The sequence below is a fragment of the Brachyistius frenatus genome, unplaced genomic scaffold (assembly GCF_029030835.1).
Source record: "Brachyistius frenatus isolate BFR_SWC_R1_liver_20210118 unplaced genomic scaffold, ASM2903083v1 Contig_532, whole genome shotgun sequence".
NCBI lineage: Eukaryota > Metazoa > Chordata > Actinopteri > Embiotocidae > Brachyistius > Brachyistius frenatus.
In genome coordinates, this window is record NW_027211131.1 from 1 (window position 1) to 22,437 (window position 22,437).

The 22,437-nt window shown below is 48.0% G+C and overlaps 2 protein-coding genes across 2 annotated transcripts; one reads left to right on the top strand and one right to left on the bottom strand.

Annotated features, from left to right (window-relative positions):
- Nucleotides 1–448: 448 nt before the first annotated feature.
- rad17 (RAD17 checkpoint clamp loader component) lies at nt 449–16,627 on the bottom strand. The gene is made up of 15 exons (XM_069688144.1): nt 16,549–16,627; nt 14,601–14,774; nt 13,806–13,880; nt 13,553–13,697; nt 13,339–13,475; nt 13,178–13,230; nt 9,864–9,989; nt 6,567–6,636; nt 5,666–5,777; nt 5,390–5,584; nt 4,982–5,079; nt 4,708–4,854; nt 4,365–4,493; nt 1,128–1,248; nt 449–648 (listed from the first exon to the last, which is right to left on the bottom strand). The coding sequence occupies exons 1-15, from the start codon at nt 16,588–16,590 to the stop codon at nt 449–451; spliced, it is 1,824 nt and encodes a 607-aa protein (XP_069544245.1). The 5' UTR covers nt 16,591–16,627.
- A 401-nt stretch (nt 16,628–17,028) lies between these two features.
- Nucleotides 17,029–22,318, top strand: ak6 (adenylate kinase 6). Its single transcript, XM_069688141.1, has 5 exons — nt 17,029–17,120; nt 17,427–17,519; nt 18,640–18,698; nt 21,109–21,254; nt 21,975–22,318. The coding sequence occupies exons 1-5, from the start codon at nt 17,090–17,092 to the stop codon at nt 22,162–22,164; spliced, it is 519 nt and encodes a 172-aa protein (XP_069544242.1). The 5' UTR covers nt 17,029–17,089; the 3' UTR covers nt 22,165–22,318.
- Nucleotides 22,319–22,437: the final 119 nt, after the last annotated feature.

Sequence of the window (22,437 nt, forward strand, 5' to 3'; positions counted from 1 at the left end):
ATATCATCTCTACTATAAGTATCATCTCTACTCTCTGTATCATCTATACTATCTGTATCATCTCTACTATAAATATCATCTTTACTACCTGTATCATCTCTACTATAAATATCATCTCTCAAATTAATTAAAATTGTTCTGCTCTATAGCTATCTGTTTTATTAGTGGACTTTCAACAAATAAAGTTTGATTAATTGAGTGATTGATTGGCTCTTGGTTTCACTAACAGACTGACATCTTCAGATGAAAGAGCTCCGTCCTTCACTGCTTTATGTTTGATCCTGTAATTAAAAGTTTTGTTGATGTGGATACAGAACCTGCTTGATCACAACTGATCCACTTTAAAAATCAATCAATAATACTGTTCACACTATGAACAGTGGTAACACTGTTAAGGTTTAAAGAACATCTCAGGTTTTATCAGAGGACCTCAAGGTCACAACCAGCTTCACAGGGACAAAACCGAGAGGTCAAAGGTCACAGAGCAGGACTCATCAAGGACCATGAGCTTCAGTACGTGCTGCTGTCCGAGATATGATGCAGGGTCGTAATGAATATTATAATTGCAGAAGATTAAGTGTGATCTGTACCTGCCGGCGAACCTCCTCAGAGACATCTGTCCAACATCCTGGACGAAGGTGATCTGGGCTGAGACACAAAACACACATTAATACAACATCACTAACTTTCAATAGACACCATCAAATTCTAAATGAGCAGATATTCATCATAAAACTTCTCAGTTTCAACATCTGATAAGTTGTGTTTGGTCTATTTCTATTACATATTTAGTTTACTGGATTTACAATCATCACTTTCTGCTTTTATTTACATTTTAAACAACGTCACTACTTTTTATAAAAAAACACAGATGTTGCTGTGGAGGCTGATCAGCTGTGATCAAATCTACTGAGGAACATGAAGTCTACAGTAACTTAGCAGGAAGTGAATGATGTAAACACTGATGATCACAGCAGGTCACAACTAGGTCTGCTTTTAACTGCTCTGTGTGTGTGTGTTGTGTGTTGTGTGTTGTGTGTGTGTGTGTGTGTGTGTGTGTGTGTGTGTGTGTGTGTGTGTGTGTGTGTGTGTGTGTGTGTGTGTGTGTGTGTGTGTGTGTGTGTTACCCTGGTTCCTCAGAGGACAGGTGAGTTTGTCCAGGTAGGGCAGCAGCTCCGTCTGCAGGTTGACAGGAGTCAGACAGAAACTCCTGAACAGAGTCTCAGCAGCGACGCAGTTGTCATGGTGCTGAGGACAACAGAGAAGTCACTACATTCAGTATCTACCGTTATAGGACAGGGGGACCGTCTTAAGTTGTTAAGTAGAGGACAGGTAATGGACGGTAGAGACAGTAGAGGACAGTAAAGGACAAAAGAGGAAGGTAGAGGACAGAAGAGGATGGTAAAGAAGGTAGAGGACAGTAGAGGACGGTAAAGGACAAAAGAGGAAGGTAGAGGAGAGAGCAGGATGGTAGAGACAGTAGATGACTGAAGCAGACGGTAGAGATCAGAGGACGTAAGACGACGGTAGAGACAGTAGAGGATGGTAGAGACAGTAGAGGACAGGTAGTGGATGGTAGAGACGGTAGAGGACGGTAAAGGATGAAAGAGGAAGGTAGAGGACAGAAGAGGGCAGGAGAGACAGCAGAGGACAGTAGAGGATGGTAAAGAAGGTAGAGGACAGTAGATGACGGAAAAGGACAGTAGAAGACAGAAGAGGACAAGTAATGGACGGGAGAGACACTAGAGGATGGTGGATACAGTAGAGGACAAGTAGTGGACGGTAGAGGACGAAAGAGGAAGGTAGAGGACAGAAGAGGGCGGTAGAGACAGTAGAGGACAGAAGAGGATGGTAAAGAAGGTAGAGGACAGCAGAGACAGTAGATGACGGAAAAGGACGGTAGAGACAGTAGAGGACAGAAGCAGACGGTAGGGGGAGTAGAGGATGGAAGAGACAGTAGAGGACGGAAAAGGACAGAAGTGGACGGTAGAGGACAGAGTAGGATGGTAGAGGATGGAAGCAGACGGTAGAGGACAGGTAGTGGACCGTAGAGACAGAACAGGACGGAAGAGACCGTGCAGGACGGAAGAGTCAATATAGGACAGTAGAGACAATAGAAGACAGAAGAGGACGGTAGAGGACATTAGAGACAGAAGAGGACAAGTAATGGACGGGAGAGACAGTAGAGGATGGTAGAGACAGTACAGGACGGAAGATGATGGTACAGGACGGAAGAGACAGTACAGGATGGTAGAGACAGTAGAGGAGAGAAGAGGACGGTAGAGGACAGAAAAGGATGGTAGAGGACAGAAGCAGACGGTAGAGTCAGTAGAGGACGGAAGAGACAGTAGAGGACAGGTAGTGGACTGTAGAGACAGAACAGGACGGAAGAGACAGTGCAGGACGGAAGAGTCAGTAGAGGACGGTAGAGACAATAGAGGACGGAAGAGACAGTAGAGGACAGGTAGTTGACGGTAGAGACAGTACAGGACGGAAGAGGTTGGTACGGGACAGTAGAGACAGTAGAGAACAGAATAGGACGGAAGCAGACGGTAGAGACAGTACAGGACAGTAAAGGACGAAAGAGGAAGGTAGAGGACAGAAGAGACAGAAGAGAATGGTAGAGGACAGAAAAGGACGGTAGAGGACGGAGGCAGACGGTAGAGACAGTAGAGAACGGTGGAGGACAGTAGAGTACAGGTAGTGGACAGTAGAGGACAGTAGAGACAGAAGAGGACAGAAGCAGACGGTACAGGACGGAAGCAGACGGTAGAGACAGTAGAGGATATTAGAGACAGAAAATGACAGGTAGTGGACGGTAGAGACAGTAGAGGACATCAGAGGACGTAAGACGACGGTAGAGACAGTAGAGGATAGTAGAGACAGAACAGGACAGAACAGTCAGTAGAGGACAGAAGAGACAGTAGAAGACGGAAGAGGAAGGTAGAGGACATTAGAGACAGAAGAGGACAAGTAATGGACGGGAGAGACAGTAGAGGATGGTAGAGACAGTGGAGGACAAGTAGTGGACGGTAGAGACAGCACAGGACGGAAGAGGATGGTACAGGACAGAAGAGACAGTAGAGGACATAAGTGGATGGTAGAGGACAGAAGAGACAGTAGAAGACAGGTAGTGGACTGTAGAGACAGAACAGGACGGAAGAGATAGTGCAGGACAGAAGAGTCAGTAGAGGACAGGTAGAGACAGTAGAGGACGGAAGCGGTTGGTACTGGAGAGTAGAGATAGCAGAGGACGGAAAAGGACAGAAGTGGACGGTAGAGGAGAGTAGAGACAGAAGAGGAGGGTAGAGGACAGAAAAGGACGGAAGATGACAGTCAAGGACAAAAGAGGAAGGTAGAGGACAGAAGAGACAGAAGAGGATGGTAGAGGACATAAAAGGACGGTAGTGGACGGAGGCAGACGGTAGAGACAGTAGAGAACGGAAGGACAGCAGAGGACGGTAGAGGACAGTAGAGACAGAAGAGGATGGTAGAGGACAGGTAGTGGACGGTAGAGACAGTCGATGACAGAAGCAGACGGTAGAGGACAGTAAAGACAGAAGAGGACAGAAGCAGACGGTAGAGACAGTACAGGACAGAAGAGGATGGTACAGGACGGTAGAGGACGGAAACAGACAGTAGAGGACGGTAAAGGACGAAAGAGGATGGTAGAGGACAGAAGAGGATGGTAGAGGACAGAAAAGGACGGTAGAGGACGGAGGCAGACGGTAGAGACAGCAGAGGACAGGTAGTGGACGGTACAGACAGTACAGGATGGAAGAGACAGTAGAGGACAGAAAAGTAGGGTAGAGGACAGTAGTGGACATTAGAGAAAGTAGAGGACAGGTAGAGGACGGACAAGACAGTAGAGGACAGGTACTGGATGGTAGACACAGTAAAGGACGGTAGAGGCAGTAGAGAATGGAAGCAGACAGTAGAAGACGGTAGATACAGTAGAGGACAGAAAAGGACGGTAAAGGACAGAAGCAGACGGTAGAGACAGTAGAGGACAGGTAGTGGACGGTACAGAGACAGTAGAGGACGGTAGAGACAACAGAGGATGGAAGCAGACAGTAGATACAGTAGAGGACGGAGGAGGACAGTAGAGGACAGAAAAGGACGGTAGAGGACGCCTCATATCTTTCTTTCCTTTGACTGACTGCAGTCTCAAACAAACAGAGAAACTTCAGATGAATATGATAATCTGTTTTTATGTTTTAGATGCAGTCTGCAGAGTTTCTGGGATTTCTTCACGCAGGTCCAACTTCAACAGCTTCTTCCGAGGACACAGCAGCAAGGACATGTGGTTTAAACCTGTCCTGGAGCTTAAACCCTCCACATCCACTAACACAGCAGCATCTTACCTTCTTGCTGACCAGCAGCCAGCTGGGTTTGTGCAGCGGTCTGAAGCCCACACAGACCTGCTGGGAGTTGGAGTGAAGGAGCCCTCTGGTTGCCACTGAACACCCATAATCCTCCAGGGCACCGCGGCTCTGGAACAACACAGACAGCAGGAGTTAATGATCAGTCAGTCTGCAGGGAGGATGTTAACACACAATGTCAGTCACACACACAGTGAAGAGGTCTGTCTGTCACAGGTCAGATGTCAGCTCCACCACACAGAGAGGACAGCTACACCTTCACTATAAATGAAAACATGTCCTGATCTGTGTTATCAGTTTATGATATGTCTGGAGGAGGACTGACCGTCCAATCAGCAGTCAGGAGGTCGGCGTCAGACAGGTACTCGCTGGCTCGGTCCACGTCCTCCACCTCAGAGAAGAAGTCCAGGTAGTTCTGGTGCAGGTAGAGACTGAAGAACTGCCCAGACAGGTGGGACCGCTCCACCACCACCTGGGACAGAGACAGTGGGACAGACAGGTTGAACAGAGAGACAGGTGGACAGAGACAGGTGGACAGTAGAGAGACAGGGGGACATAGACAGGTGGACAGGAAGTGCAGCAGAGATGTCCATGTGTACCTCAGGGTTGATGAGTAGTGGCTCTCTGTGATGATGTGACAGGTGAGATGGTAGAACAGGTAGATCTCCAGCTGCTGCCCCGCCTCCATGACTCTCTCCTGTTGAAGACAACCAGATGGTTATTATTCAATCACAGCAGCAGTCGGATTCAGAAACCTGACTGTTCTTCTCCAGCAGCAGGGAGGTCCTGTAGTGTAACGGAGAGGTAAGACAGACACACTACATGTGTCCAGAGGATGCGTTCACTGCCATCCTGACTCTTGTCATGACAGAGATCTAACACACATCAGATCTAACACACATCAGATCTAACATACATCAGATCTAACATACATCAGATCTGACACACATCAGATCTAACACACATCAGATCTAACACACATCAGATCAGCGGGAGGTGAGACTCACGTTTGCAGTGCAGGATCTTCCCCAGAGCTCTGAACAGGAACAGAGAAGCATCTTTCCCTCCAACAGGCTGCTCCTCCTCCTCCGCCTCCTTTGTCGGTCTGGACATCTTCTTCCTCTGGTTGGTTCTGGACATGCCCCTCCCCCGTGATGTCACTGCTCTGTTCGTCCTCCACAGCCCCCTCTCCAGCGACGTGTCTGAAAGTCACAACGAGCCAGCAGGGGGTTCAGATGTGAGGGTTCATGGTGCATTCAGGTGTTCTGTGGACTCAGTCTGACCTGGGAGGGACGAGAACTGGAGGCTGTTGATGGCACTGCGAACATCTCCTGAGCTTCCTGAACACAGCGACTCCAACAGAGCCTGGTCGGGAACGCACATCCTCCCACAGCTCTGCAGACACACAGAGAAATACACACTCAGAGACACACAGAGAAATACACACTCAGAGACACACACAGAGAAATACACACTCAGAGACACACACAGATAAATACACACTCAGAGACACACAGAGAAATACACATTCAAGAGACACACAGAGAAATATACACTCAGAGACACACACAGAGAAATACACACTCAGAGACACACAGAGAAATACACACAGAGAAATACACACAAAGAAATATACACTCAGAGACACACAAAGAAATATACACTCAGAGACACACAGAGAAATACACACTCAGAGAAATACACACTCAGAGACACACACACTCAGAGAAATACACACTCAGAGACACACACTCAGAGACACACACAGCGAAATACACACTCAGAGACACACGCAGAGAAATACACACACAGAGAAATACACACAGAGAAATACACACTCAGAGAAATACACACAGAAATACACACTCAGAGACACACTCAGAGAAATACACACACAGAGAAATACACACTCAGAGACACACACAGAGAAATACACACACAGAGACACACGCAGAGAAATACACACACAGAGAAATACACACTCAGAGACACACACAGAGAAATACACACAGAGAAATACACACTCAGAGAAATACACACAGAAATACACACAGAAATACACACTCAGAGACACACACAGAGAAATACACACTCAGAGACACACAGAGAAATACACACTCAGAGACACACAGAGAAATACACACTGAGGGAGGAAACCTGTGGACAGCTGCAGCTGCTCCTCACCTGTCCTGCCTCCTGTATGGAGATACTTGTCAGGACCTTCATCATTGTGGTTGGAGCCACCGGGTTGAAGCTGCAACCAGAGACAACAGGACATGAAGCACTGCACTTCCTGTAACTGGCCTCCAGAGGGAGTTTAACCTCCATCAGTCAGGTGGTCCTCACCTGCAGCTCTGCTCTGTTGCTCATACATCTCATTTCTCTCTACTTTGTACTGCTACTATGAATCAAAGCCAAATTTCAAAATAAAAGCCTTTCAGAAATGGAAGAGTTGAAGCTCATTGATCTACTGGATGTTTTTAATGTTTAATAATAACTCCACTTCATGTCTCCGACCACTTCTTTATCTCTGACTCTCTCAAACTGACAACCTGACCACATCAACAGACTCTGGACCTGTCCGTTACAACATTCACTCCTCCTCTCCCTCCTCTCTGGCCTCCTCTCTGGCCTCCTCCTTCTCTCTGTCCTCCTCCTCTCTGTGCTCCCAGAGAGCCACTATGAGAGCATCAGAAAGGAAATGTAGAAAATCTAACCACCCTGACGACCTGCTCACTTATCAATCTCTCCCTCCTCTTTCTCTGCAGCCAAAAGCTCTTTCTACCAAACCAGAACTACATCCTCATTATCCAACCCCAAAAACCTCTTCTCCATCTTCTCCAACCTCCTTGACCCCCTCCTCCCTCCTCCTCCCACCAAGCCACTTTGTCAACTACTTTACTAAAAAGATAGATGACATTCGCTCCTCATTTTATAATCCATCTTCTATAACTACATGTCCATCATCTTCATCTTCATCCCCTTCACTTTCCTCTTTCACCTCCACGTCTCCCAATCAAGTTGTTACCTTGGTAACCTCCACCCCCCAAACCCCTCCTCCCCATCCCATCTCATTCTCCAGTCTATTGCTCCAGACCTTCTTCCTTTTCTCTCCATCTCATCAACTCTTCTCTGTCAACGGTCTGTTTCCTGAACTCTCTGAAGGAGAGTGAACCCTCTCCTGAAGAAACCCCCCCCTCAACCCGTCTGAAGTAAACAACGTCTCTCTTCTTCCCTTTCTTTCTAAAACTCTGGAGCGAGCTATCTTTAACCAACTCTCCTCCTATCTCCACCATTATAACCTTCTTGACCACCAGTCTGGTTTCAACAGACCACTCAACAGAGACGGTCCTCCTTCTGTCTCTGAGCAGCTTCACACTGCTAGAGCAGCCTCTCTGTCCTCTGTCCTGATCCTTCTAGACCTTCTGCTGCATTGGACACAGTGAACCACCAGATCCTTCTTTCCTCCTTCAGGACCTCGGTGTCTCAGGCTCTGCTCTCTCCCTGTTCTCATCCTACCTCAACGACCTCACCTACCGGGGAACTTGGAGAGGATCTGTGTCTGAACCTTGTCCTCTCACTACTGGTGTCCCTCAAGGCTCCGTCCCAGGTCCCCTCCTCTTCTCTGTACACCGACTCTCTCGGCTCTGTCCTTCACTCGCATGTCTTTTCCTACCACAGCTATGCTGATGACACCCAACTGATCATCTCTTTTCCAGATCTGAAACACAGGTAGCAGCATGAATCTCTGCCTGTCTGACTGACATCTCTCAGTGGATGTCCTCACACCACCTGGAAATCAACCTCCACAAGACCGAACTGCTCTTCCTTCCAGAGAAAGACTCTCCCACCCTCGACCTGACTACTACCTTCAACAACTCTGTTATCCCGACCCTGACTGATAAGAACCTCGGAGACACTCCACAGTCAACTCTCTCTTACTGCCAACATCACTGCAACAACACGTTCCTGTAGATACATGCTGCACAACATCAGGAGAATACGTCCTCTTCTCACTCAGAAGGAGGTGCAGGCTCTGGTCCAGGTTCTGGTCCAGGCTCTGGTCCAGGTTCTGGTCATCTCACATCTAGAATACTGTAACTCCCTCCTGGCAGGTCTACCTGTTAGTACCATTCGTCCTCTGCAGCTCATCCAGAATGCCGCAGCTCAACTGGTCTTTAACCTCCCGAAATTCACTCACACTACTCCGCTCCTCCTCCTCCTCCTCCATCCAGGACATGGTCCAACCCTTCATCCCAGCCCCTCCCTCCACTCTGTTTCTACCAATCAGCTTGTTGCTCCTCACTGAGTTAAACACTCTACTAAATCACGTCTGTTTGCTGTCCTGGCTCCTAAATGGTAGAATGAGCTCCCCAACGACATCAGGAAGCAGAAACTCTGAACATCTTCCACCACAAACTAAAAACACACCTCTTCCTCCTTTACCTTGAACAGTAGAACTTTAGTATCTTAAAATAGAACTTACTGATAGAACTTTGTAGTTTGGCTTTCTGGAAGAAATTGTATTTTCTTGATTCTTGTTGTTCTGGTTTTGAACCCTCATGGTTGAAATGAACTTATTGTAAGTCGTTGGATAAAAGCGTCAGATAAATGAAATGTAATGTAATGTGACATAACTGTGATGGAGCAGCTGGAATTAATTTAGTTAACACAATTTCTGCCCTGTATGACAACAACATGGAGCTGTTGGACTGATGACTCAGCGACAAACAGGACGTTAACCTGATTTTATGGAGTCACAGGTGGAAGAAGAACTGAGTTTACATCAGAAGCAGACAGAGCAGATAGGATGGAGAGCATCTTTAAAAATATGTTATAATATACTGAAACCCAGGCAGCAGATATAAATAACTGAACTGAGCTGAAACTGGAAGGTAAACAGAGTCTCTGTTGTTCCTGAAGCTTGTAATGTCTCCCGTATGACACGTTCTGCTGCATCAGCAGGTTCTATCAGTCTGTGTGTCATTAAAGTGTCTAAAAGTAAATCAGGTGCTGAATACATGACAGCAGTGTATGTTTGTTCGTGTATTTCCTTCCTCATATATGTCACAGTAAGTCATCTCTCCTACAACAGCCGCAACTGAACGGACTCTGACGGACTCTGACGGTCTCGAACAGAATCTGACGGACTTTAACAGACTCTGACAGTCTTTAACGGACTCTGACGGTCTCTAACAGACTCTGACGGACTTTAACAGACTCTGACGGTCTCTGGCGGACTCTGGCGGACTCTGGCGGACTCTGGCGGTCTCTGACGGACGCTAACAGACTCTGATGGACTCTAACAGACTCTGACGGACGCTAACAGACTCTGACGGTCTTTAACAGACTCTGACGGTCTCTAACAGACTCTGATGGACTCTGACGGTCTCTAACAGACTCTGACGGACTCTGACGGTCTCCGACAGTCTCTAATGTGTTTGTTCATGAAGCCCTGCGTCTCAGGCTGCAGGTTAATACCTGATGTTGCAGATGTTCAGCTCCTCCTGGATCTCTCTGGGGAACAGGAAGCGTGAGCTGCTGTGTCCACTCAGACTGTCCGACACGATGAACACCAGGGGACATCGACTGGTCCTCACGAAGCGCCTGGAAGACACAGAGCAGGGCAAAGTATATTTCTGTCCGGAACTCTGTAGAGGACGGACGGACGGACATCTGTCCTGAAGTCCATAGAGGACGGACGTCTGTCCTGAACTCTGTAGAGGATAGACGTCCTTTAGGTTAGGTTAGGTAGTTACTTTATTAATCCCAGAGGGGAAATTTTTTCGCTACAGCAGCATACAGGAAGCAATAAGATAATAATAGAATAATAGAAAAGCAATAAAATAGCATTAAAATAGCAGTAAAAATATAAAATACACAGTACAGTATATATATTATATACAAACAAACCAAGACACACAGTCAACAGTGTTATTGTTATGTGATGGATTTTGCCAGAGGTGAGTTATTGTACAGTCTTATTGCAGTGGACAGGAATGATCTCCTGTATCAGGAATGATCTCCTGTATCTGGAATGATCTCCTGGATCAGGAATGATCTCCTGTATCTGGAATGATCTCCTGTATCAGGAATGATCTCCTGTATCTGGAATGATCTCCTGTATCTGGAATGATCTCCTGTATCAGGAATGATCTCCTGTATCTGGAATGATCTCCTGTATCAGGAATGATCTCCTGTATCTGGAATGATCTCCTGTATCAGGAATGATCTCCTGTATCTGGAATGATCTCCTGTATCTGGAATGATCTGTATCAGGAATGATCTCCTGTATCTGGAATGATCTCCTGTATCAGGAATGATCTCCTGTATCTGGAATGATCTCCTGTATCTAGAATGATCTCCTGTATCTAGAATGATCTCCTGTATCAGGAATGATCTCCTGTATCTGGAATGATTTCCAGTATCAGGAATGATCTCCTGTATCTGGAATGATCTCCTGTATCAGGAATGATCTCCTGTATCTGTCCTTGTGACAGCGGAGCTGAAGGAATCTTTTGGAGAATGTCCTCCTCTGTCCCTGCAGCAGGTGGAGAGGGTGGTCAGGATTATCCAATATGGATAATAGTTTCCTCAGTGTCCTCCTCTCCACCACCTTTTCCAGGCTGTCCAGTTTGTAGCCGATGATGGAGCCGGCCTTCTTAACCAGTTTGTTAAGTCTGTTGGTGTCTCCGGCTCCAATGCTGCTCTCCCAGCAGACCACAGCGAAGTACAATGCACTGGCCACAACAGATGGTAGAACATCTCCAACATCTCGCTGCACACATTGAAGGATCGAAGTTTCCTCAAGAAAAAGAGTCGACTCATCCCCTTCTTGTAGACAGCGTTGATGTTGGTCTTCCAGTTCAGTCTGTTGTCATGGAGACACCAGGTACTTGTACTCCTCAACCATGTCCACCTCCTCTCCCAGAACTCTCAGCGGTTGTGGAGCCGTCGTCTTCCTCCTGAAGTCGACCACCATCTCTCTGGTCTTGGTCACGTTCAGGAGCAGGTGATTTCTTCCCCCCCACTCCACAAAGCCCTCCACTACTGCCCTGTACTCCTCCTCCCGTCCATCCCTTATACATCCTACCACTGCAGAGTCATCAGAGAACTTCTGCAGATGTCTTGACTCTGAGTTGTTCTGGAAGTCAGTGGTGTAGAAGGTGAACAGGAAGGAGACAGAACAGTTCCCTGAGGAGCTCCAGTACCACTGACCACCGTATCAGACAGCACACTGCCCAGACGGACAAACTGTGGTCTGCCTGTCAGGTAGTCATTGATCCAGGAGACGGTGGACGTGTCCACCCCCACCACCTGCAGCTTCTCACTCAGCAGCAGTGGTTGGATGGTGTTGAATGCACTGGAGAAATCAAAGAAAGTGATTCTCACAGATTCACCGGTTCCATCCAGGTGAGACTGAGCTCGTTGCAGCAGGTAGATGATGGCGTCGTCCACTCCCACACGAGGGTGGTACGCAAATTGCAGAAGGTCCAGAGAAGATTTCACCAGCGGCCTGAGGTGGGCCAAGACCAGCCTCTCCAGTACCTTCATCACATGAGATGTGAGGGCAACCGGTCGGTAGTCGTTGAGGCCGGATGGAGTCGTCTTCTTAGGGACTGGAACCAGACAGGACGTCTTCCACAGCACCGGGTCTTCCTCCTGCTGGACCTACCATGGGGGGGAAGGGCAGTAGTACTGTATGCATCCATGACATTAGCATACAGTAAGTCCAGAGTTTTATTGTTCCGGGTGGGGCAGTTAACATACTGGTGAACAGTTGGCAGTACTTTATCCAGACTGGTTAAAGTCTCCAGTAACTAACAAAAATGCACCGGGACGCTTAGTCTGAAGTTTGGACACAGTGGAGTAGATGGTGTCCACTGCTGCCTCTACGTCAGCTGATGGAGGAACGTACACAGCGATAACAATGGAGGACGTTAACTCCCTCAGTAAATAATAAGGACGCATCCCCACGGCTAGAAGTTCAATGTCCGGGCTACAGAAACGTTCCTTCACACACGTGGTCGGGATTACACCACCTCTCGTTCACATAGACTGCAATCCCTCCACCTTTCTTCTTGCCGCTCTGAACAACGTCTCCGTCCCCCCAAACGGTCCTGAAGCCGGGTACGACCGCGCTGTGGTCCGGGAGATGTGAGTGCAGCCATGTCTCGGTGAAACACATGATGCTGCACTCCCGGTACTCTCTCTGGGTCTTTACCAGCGCCGAGCTCGTCCGTCTTGTTGGCCAACGACCTCACGTTCCCCATTAAGATCTCCGGTACCGATGGTTTGTATTTCCTCCTCTTCGCCTTCATCTTAGCTCCAGCTCTGCAACCCCGACGTCTTCTCCGAAGTTCATCGGGGATCTCAGGCCTCGCTCCGGGCAGCAGCAGTAGAGGTCTACTCAGCGCGATCAGCTGATCATGAGAGTAAACAATAACAATGCCCCCAACCAGAAACGTGGAAAAATTACGGTCCATTGTCTGACGGTTAACTTAACACACGTGAAAAGAAGAAAACAACAACTCTGAAGAGGAGAAAGACTTAAAAAGACTTAATATAAAACACACTCAGGGGGAGCTGCTGCAACAGGCTGCCGCTAGCGTGGCGCCATCTTACATATATAAGACCTCCTCCTGGTCCTGATGGAGACACCGGGAGCTGTAAAGTAAACCAGGAACACTCCTGCTCACAGGGAACATGTCCTGAGATTGTCGTCATAGAAACGTCTCCTGGTCTCCTGTGTGAAAGCATGAAATCAGATGTAGACTGAAACCCAGTCGGCTCACCTCAGGATGTCGTGCAGGCTGCTGGGCTGCCGGTAGAACTGGTTCGGGAAATCCTGAGGAAGAACAAGTGACGAAGAGGAAACTCAGATGGATCAAAGATAAACAGAAGAAATCAATAAGAGAGAATCACATGACTGCCTGAGCTGGAGGCGGAGCCGTACCTCCACCAGGATGAGCTTCCTGTCAGCTCCTCCTCCGTCTCCGGACATCTTCAGGCAGCTGTACTTGTTGGCTCTGAGGAGGAACTCCTGGAACTGGGCTGGCTGGGAGCTGTGGGCCGAGCCATTCATCCTCCACTCTGACGGGATACGGACAGTTAGAGACACTCAGGGACACTCGGGGACACGGAGGCTGGGCCCGAGGCTGGCGGCTTACCTTGTAGGCTGCTGCTGCTGCTGTAGGGCTCCACGTTGGTGGGGTTGGTCCAGTCCTGCAGCCTCAGGCCCAGATCCCCACACAGAACCTGGACTGTAGCCGTCTTCCCACAGCCTGAAGGACCCGTCAGCAGCAGGACGCCTCCCTGTGGAGGATAACAGGAGGTTAAGATCATCTACAGAAGCTCCGCCTCCCTGTGGAGGATAACAGGAGGTTAAGATCATCTACAGAAGCTCCGCCTCCCTCGGGTTACCTTCGAGGTGTTGGTGTGAGCGCTGATCCATCTCTCTACCTCCTCTATCTTCTTCTTGTGGACAGCTAGCTCAGCCTACACACACACACACACAGACGCACACACACACACACACACACACACACACACACACACACACACACACACACACACACACACACACACACAGCACACACACACACACACACACACACACACACACACACACACACACACAGACACACACACACACACACACACACAGACGCACACAGACACACACACACACACACACACACACACACACACACACACACACACACACACACACACACACACACACACACACACACACACACACACACAGACACACACAGACACACACACACACACACACACACACACACACACAGACGCACACACACACACACAGACACACACACACACACAGACGCACACACACACAGACACGCACACACACAGACACACACACACACACACGCACACGCACACACACGCGCGCACACACACACAGATACGCACACACACGCACGCACACACACACACAGACAGACACACACACGCACACACACACGCACACACGCGCACACACACACACACGCACACACACACACACGCACACGCACACAAACGCACACACGCGCACACACACACACATACACACAGTTACTCATTAGAGGGTTTAGTCTTCGTCCTGATTTCATTTCCTGGGTAACAGATGTTAGTGATGATGATGAAGCTGATGATGATGAAGCTGATGATGAAGCTGATGATGATGAAGCTGATGATGCGTACCTGTGTCCGAGGGGAGTACCGGTCCACCCAGGGTTCATCCTGGTCCCGGTGAGCAGCCTCCCTCAGCAGGTGAGCCCCGCCGCCCTCTCCCCTCCTCTTCCTCGGCCTCTTCATCTCGGCCCCGGGCTGAGGAAGACTCTCCTCAGTGAAGGACGGCTCCACCCAGAGGTTCACCTGCCGGGGAGCAGGACAACAAACATGATGACATTATCAAAAGGACAGAATGAGAGACTGATGGAGGTCTGAGGTTCAAGAACCAGGATGGATCAGGAAGTTCTGAGGCTCCTCCTGTTGTCATGGAGGAGGAGAACCCTCCTTCTTCTAACTTCCTCCTCCTCATCCTCCTTCTCCACACACACACACACACACACACACACACACACACACACACACACACACACACACACACACACACACACACAAGACAGACAGACAAGACAGACAGACAAGACAGACAAGACAAGACAGACATACAGACATACAGACAAGACAGACCGACAGACAAGACAGACAGACAAGACAGACCGACAGACAAGACAGACATACAGACAAGACAGACAGACCGACAAGACAGACAGACAGACAAGACAGACCGACAGACAAGACAGACAGACAAGACAGACCGACAGACAAGACAGACAGACAGACAGACAAGACAGACAGACAGACAAGACAGACAGACCGACAGACAGACAAGACAGACAAGACAAACATACAGACAAGACAGACAGACAGACAAGACAGACATACAGACAGACCGACAGACAAGACAGACATACAGACAAGACAGACAGACCGACAAGACAGACAGACAAGACAGACCGACAGACAAGACAGACATACAGACAAGACAGACCGACAGACAAGACAGACATACAGACAAGACAGACCGACAGACAAGACAGACAGACAAGACAGACCGACAGACAAGACAGACATACAGACATACAGACAAGACAGACAGACAGACAGACAGACAAGACAGACAGACCGACAGACAGACAAGACAGACAAGACAAACATACAGACAAGACAGACAGACAGACAAGACAGACATACAGACAGACCGACAGACAAGACAGACATACAGACAAGACAGACAGACAAGACAGACATACAGACAAGACCGACAGACAAGACAGACATACAGACAAGACAGACAGACAGACAAGACCGACAGACAGACAGACCAACAGACAAGACAGACAGACCGACAGACAAGACAGACAGACAGACAAGACCGACAGACCGACAGACCAACAGACAGACAGACAGACAGACAAGACAGACATACAGACAAGACAGACAAGACAGACATACAGACAAGACCAACAGACAAGACAGACAGACAGACAGACAGACAAGACCGACAGACAAGACAGACAAGACAGACAGACATACAGACAAGACAGACATACAGACAAGACAGACATACAGACAAGACCAACAGACAAGACAGACAGACAGACAGACAAGACCGACAGACAGACAAGACAGACAAGACAGACAGACAGACAAGACAGACAAGACAGACATACAGACAAGACAAGACAGACATACAGACATACAGACAAGACAAGACAGACATACAGACAAGACAGACAAGACCGACAGACAAGACAGACAGACAAGACAGACAAGACAGACAGACAGACATACAGACAAGACAGACAGACAGACAAGACAGACATACAGACAAGACAGACAGACAAGACAGACAAGACATACAGACAAGACAGACAGACAAGACAGACAGACAGACAGACAGACAGACAGACAAGACAGACAGACAAGACAGACATACAGACAAGACAGACAGACAGACAGACAAGACAGACATACAAGACAGACAGACAGAGAAGACAGACATACAGACAAGACAGACAGACAAGACAGACAGACATACAGACAAGACAGACAGACAGACAGACAGACAAGACAGACTCACCCTGCTGACAGCAGCTTTCTCTCCCAGCGGAGACACATTCATCCTGGAGGCTCTTCAGAGGAGGACCGGAGAGAGGAGGGACAGACTCCTGCAGACAGAGGAGGACACGCTGTGAAGATTTGTCTCTCAGACAGTCTCACCTTCACCTGAACGTCTTCATCCGGGTCTCTTCCTCGGAGTTCCGCTGCTCGGAGACTTCTGTCCCTCCGAACTGTGGTTCCGGTCCAAACCAAACAGGACAGACAGTTTGCGCCACGAAGACTCGCAGCAGCGTCAGTTAGCTGAACTATTTAAACCCGGAGTGCCGCTAACCGACTGTCGTAAAGCTGCCGTGAAGCCTCGGTTTACGGCAGTGTGTGTAGCTCTCTGAGTCGGCCGTGACAGAACCACCGAACCGGGCTCTCGTGTCTGCGGGCCCAGAACTCGGTGCAGGTCGGATCCAATACTTTCGGCGCCCAGACCGAAGATTAGTCGCAGAGCGGTGACGTAGCTGTTGTGTCTCAGGTGGACTTCCTCCGCGCACGTGTCAGCGGCTGTGAAGATGAGGAAACAGCCCAACATCCTGCTAACAGGTGACCTGACTGGGTCCTCCAGAACCTCGGAACCTCTTCATCCTCGGATCAGAGCCGGGGGGGGGGGGGGGGGGGGGGGGGGGGGGGGGGGGGCAAGAGGTGAGCTGGGGGAGGGGGGGTTACAGGTGAGCTGCCCCCTCTGATCCAATCAACCGGCATCATTGTACTGTTGTATTAATAGTGATGAAATATGTCCACGGGTCCTCCTCCTCCTGCTCACAGGAGACGTCTGTCCTCCTCCTCCACCACCTCCTCTGTGGACGGACTCTTTGGGTCTGCTGTTTATCCTGTGTCTACTGTCTTCAGGGACGCCCGGTGTTGGGAAGTCCACTCTGGGGAAGGAGCTGGCAGAGAGGACCGGCCTGACCTACGTCAACATAGGAGACCTGGCGCAGGAAGGTAGGACGGACAGTCTGAGTTAAAACTGGTTTAGGACTGGTTTAAGATTGGGTTAGGACTGGGTTAAGACTGGTTTAAGATTGGGTTAGGACTGGTTTAAGACTGGGTTAGGACTGGTTTAAGACTGGTTTAAGATTGGTTTTGCACTGGTTTAAGACTGGTTTAAGACTAGTTTAGGACTGGTTTAAGACTAGTTTAGGGCTGTTTTAAAAGTGGTTTAAGATTGGTTTAAGACTGGTTTAAGATTGGTTTAAGACTGGTTTTGGGCTGGTTTAAGATTGATTTTGGACTGTTTAAGACTGGTTTAAGATTGGTTTTGGACTGGTTTAAGACTGGCTTAAGACTGGTTTAGGACTGGTTTAAGATTGGTTTTGGACTGGTTTAAGACTGGTTTAAGATTGGTTTTGGACTGGTTTAAGACTAGTTTAGGACTGGTTTAAGACTAGTTTAGGGCTGTTTTAAAAGTGGTTTAAGACTGGTTTAGGACTGGTTTAAGACTGGTTTAAGACTGGTTTTAAGATTGGGTTAGGACTGGTTTAAGACTGGTTTAAGATTGGGTTAGGACTGGTTTAAGACTGGTTTAAGACTAGTTTAGGACTGGTTTAAGACTAGTTTAGGGCTGTTTTAAAAGGGGTTTAAGACTGGTTTAGGACTGGTTTAAGATTGGTTTAAGACTGGTTTTGGGCTGGTTTAAGATTGATTTTGGACTGTTTAAGACTGGTTTAGGACTGGTTTAAGACTGGTTTAGGACTGGGTTAGGACTGGTTTAAGATTGGGTTAGGACTGGTTTAAGACTGGTTTAGGACAGGTTTAAGACTGGTTTAGGACTGGTTTAAGATTGGGTTAGGACTGGTTTAAGATTGGGTTAGGACTGGTTTAAGACTGGTTTAGGACTGGTTTAAGACTGGGTTAGGACTGGTTTAAGACTGGTTTAGGACTGGTGTAAGACTGGTTTAGGACTGGTTTAGTACTGGTGTAAGACTGGTTTAGGACTGGTGTAAGACTGGTTTAGGACTGGTCTGGTTTCGGACTGGTTTCAGTCGGGTTTAAGTGAGCCTGATAGAACTGCAGTTAAATGTGGGTCAGAGGTCGTTCCTAATGATGCTGACTGTCTCCCCAGGACAGCTCTATGATGGCTATGATGAAGAGTATCAGTGTCCAATTCTGGATGAAGACAGGGTGAGTTCATGTCCATGTTTCCTGTAGAGCATAGGTCACTAACAGGCGGTCCGGGTCCGGACCCAGAAGACGTCCCATAGGGACCCGGACCTACAGCCAAAACAGAAGGTTCTGATTTAAGACCTGACGGGGCGCTTCTATTTTAACCAGCGCAGCTTCTGTAGACTTTACGGTGGAAGTTAGTGGACGAGGAAACGCAGAATAATTGTATGCAAGTTAAGACATCCCACCTGATACCACTCAGCCAATCAAGTCTGTGTATTCCAAGCGGTGAACATGGCGACTCTACAGTGCAGACAGGTGAGTTCGATGGAAGTTACACATGAAAAGATGGTAGAAAGAAAAAGAGAGATAGAGATACATGAAGAGAAAAGAAAGGGAGAGAAAAATGAGGAACAAATGGCGCTCTCTAAAAATAGAAAAGTGGACGAAGAAAATAGAGCGTTTAAGAGGACAATCCTGAGCTCATAGCTTACCATGGCGTCATTCATCAATCTGTCACATGAGCATGCTGAGGTGATGAATACAATGATGAAGATGATCCATTTTCTCAGGGCATCCTCTTCCTACCAGCATCGCATGCTCAGGGGATTCCTCAGAGAAGTTGATGCTAATGCTGATGATCTTTAGCTGCACAACAATGTGAGATGGCTCAGCAAAGGCAGTGTTAGCACGCTTTGGTCCATCAGGAGCGAAGCAGCATCTTCTTTGAAGAGCTAAGAAGTCAGAAGGAAACACAGTTTTCTCTCTTTTTAGAAAATGAGGAACAGATGGATGATGTGGCCTTTTAGGTTGATGTCACTTCACATCTGAATGAACTGAATTTGAGGACAATTCAATTTGTGAACTGATGACAGCTGTCTGCTCCTTTCAGAGGAAACTTGAGGTGTTGAAGGAAGACCTGCAGGGAGACTGTGGACACTTCCAGCAGTGCAGGGACAGGTTTAGGGACAGAGATGTCTTCTTTTGTTGACTTTATTGATAAGCTGATTGTAAACTTCAGCAACCGTTTTGACAGCTTCAGCTTTGGACAGCAGCTCACCATGTTCCTTCAGAACCCATTTCTCATCACAGATGTCAGCGGGTTCTCAAAGGAAGTCACACAGCACTTCAAATGGGTCAACGCTGGGCCTCCAGATGTAATTGGTTGATCTCCAAGCAGATGTGGGCCTGGAAGAGCAGTTTGTAAGAACTGACCCGTCCACTTTCTGGCTCCAAATGGTCCCTGAGACAGCTTTCCAGGTCTGAGGAAAGAAGCCCTCAACATCTGGACCATGTTTGGCTCCACATACAACTGTGAGGCAGCGTTCTCCACAATGAACACAACCAGAACTAAAGATGGATCCAGACTCACCAATGAGCTCCTCCACATGTGGATGAGAACGGCTCTGACTCCATTCAAGCCTACTAACCCGAATCCTAACCCAACCCAGCTTTAAAATCCTGGCAGGACAAGCTAGAGCTCAATTCTCTCACTGAGCAACACAGTGGAGGAGTGAGATATAAGAGGGCAAGAGAGTGATACTCTAAAACTGTTCAGTTGTTAAGATGTGGAGATTTATTATCTGTAACATTGGTTGAGAGTGTTGAGTCAAGATGTGAAACAGAAAAGGGGAAATTCAAGCTTTTCCTCCCTTTATTTGATTTTTCTGAAGTTAAACACTTTATTTGAACGTGCACAATTTTCACATTTTATTCATTTTCTCTTATTTTGAAATGCAGCCCTACTTTTATTTAGTTCATGAGAGAACATTAAACGTATCTGCAGTCATACATACAAGTTCAGTTCTGTGTTACATGACAATAAATATTGTCAAAAAGGTTTTTGAATCGTACTGAATTCATTTGATTTGACAGTCAGGTATTGATTACATGCAGATGTTGATACAACTACGAGGCTACTTAAATATATATCACACTAAATAGTTAGACATTATGATCGTCCGGACCTTTGCTTCAAGAAATGTTCTCTAACTGGACCTCTTTAAATTTTAGATGAATACCCCTGCTGTAGAGGGTAAAGATGGAGGTTGAAGTGTGTCCTGCGACTCCCACCACACTCACCCCTCCCACCACACACCCCTCCTACCATACTCACCCCTCCCACCACACTGGCTCCTCCCACCGCACTCACCCCTCCTACCACACTGACTCCTCCCACCACACTCACCCCTCCCACCACATTGGCTCCTCCCACCACACTCACCCCTCCCACCACACATGCAGCTTCAACATCTGCGTTCAACAGCAACGGTCTGAAGTGTTGGATCCTCCCTGATGTGCACAGATGATGTAAAGATGGTTAGAAGCGATGAGGTCAGCGTCCTGCAGGTGTTCTTCAGCCTGCAGGACCGACTGATGAGGCTGAGTGGACATAAGAGGACGTGTTGTCTCTCGTTGGACGCTGTAGGTGGTGGACGAGCTGGACGACAAGATGGTGGAAGGTGGAGTGATCGTGGACTACCACGGCTGCGACCTGTTTCCTGAGCGCTGGTTCCACATCGTCTTCGTCCTCCGAACAGACAACAGCCATCTTTACGGCCGGCTCGAGGGCAGGTAACGACCACTTCATTAATCCGACACACTGAGGGATGACCAGCGACTGGAGGTCTGCGGACCACCGAGATATCGGCGGTGTGCTCACAGGTTTTCCTGAAACTCTCTGAAGATCCTGTGGTCGTATTCAGAGACTCTTCGAACTAAAACTTCCTCCGAGTGATTCAATTCGAATAAAATTCTTATAATTGTGACGTTTTCTCAGAATTTCCCCTTAAAGTTGAGAGTAGATCCTCGTAAAGATAAAAGATGTTCAGAGAGCTCCTGAGGAGATCAGCTATCCGGCTCAGGGAGGAAGACTAAGAGGATGAAGAGTTTCTTCATCAGTGGAGAAAACTACTGAAGTCCAGCGAACTCAGAGAAATATTGTTCAGACTGAAGGAGGTTGATGAAAGTGTCCAGGTTCTCTGAGGATGTTTGTGGAGGATCAGAGACTCACTTCTCCACCAACAAGAACACATGGAAGTGATGAAGATGTTGAGTGTAGAAATGAATGGAGTCTGTTCAACCTTCATCAGCAGTCCACTCACACTCACTCACACACTCACTCACACACTCACTCCCATAGATGTTTAGTAGATGCTCAGTGATCTTCTCCTTCATGTCAGACATCCAGCAGCATCAGTCTGAGTGTCTCTGAATGAACCAGGTGTGAAACAGCAGCGCCCCACCCCTGTGGTCTCACCTCCATGATAACAGCTGTTCCTGTGTGATTGACAGGGGCTACACGGGGAAGAAGCTGCAGGACAACGTGCAGTGTGAGATCTTCCAGACCATCTACGAGGAGGCGGTGGAGGCCTACAGGGAGGACATCATCCACCAGCTGCCCAGCAACACGCCCGACGACCTGGAGCGCAACCTGGAGCAGATCATCCAGTGGACGGAGACGTGGATGAAGGAGCACAACTAGGACATCAGCTGGATCTGGACTATTAAACCTGTTAGACCTGTAGTCATTCTGGAATCTCACTTCATTGTATAGATATACATTACAATACATATACATGAATAAATCTTCTCTAATAAAGATGTTTTAATTTACAATAAAATAAAAAAAAAATCCAGTTGTGGATAGTTTCATTCAAACAATGTTGCATTTAAGAACTTCTGTTGGTTGAATATCTGAGATATTAATGTTGATCTTAATGAGGATACCTGGTGCGCAGGTGCAGGGATCCGGATC

Bases quoted from the DNA above. Each gene is read 5' to 3' on its own strand.
- rad17 (XM_069688144.1), bottom strand. From the start codon at position 16,590: ATGAATGTGTCTCCGCTGGGAGAGAAAGCTGCTGTCAGCAGG. The intron at 13,231-13,338 runs GTACGGCTCCGC...GTTCTTCCTCAG, and splicing joins GGAAGCTCATCCTGGTGGAG to GATTTCCCGAACCAGTTCTA. The intron at 4,855-4,981 runs GTACACATGGAC...TCTCTGTCCCAG, and splicing joins CACTACTCATCAACCCTGAG to GTGGTGGTGGAGCGGTCCCA.
- ak6 (XM_069688141.1), top strand. From the start codon at position 17,090: ATGAGGAAACAGCCCAACATCCTGCTAACAG. The intron at 17,520-18,639 runs GTAGGACGGACA...CTGTCTCCCCAG, and splicing joins AGGAGACCTGGCGCAGGAAG to GACAGCTCTATGATGGCTAT. The intron at 21,255-21,974 runs GTAACGACCACT...TGTGATTGACAG, and splicing joins TACGGCCGGCTCGAGGGCAG to GGGCTACACGGGGAAGAAGC.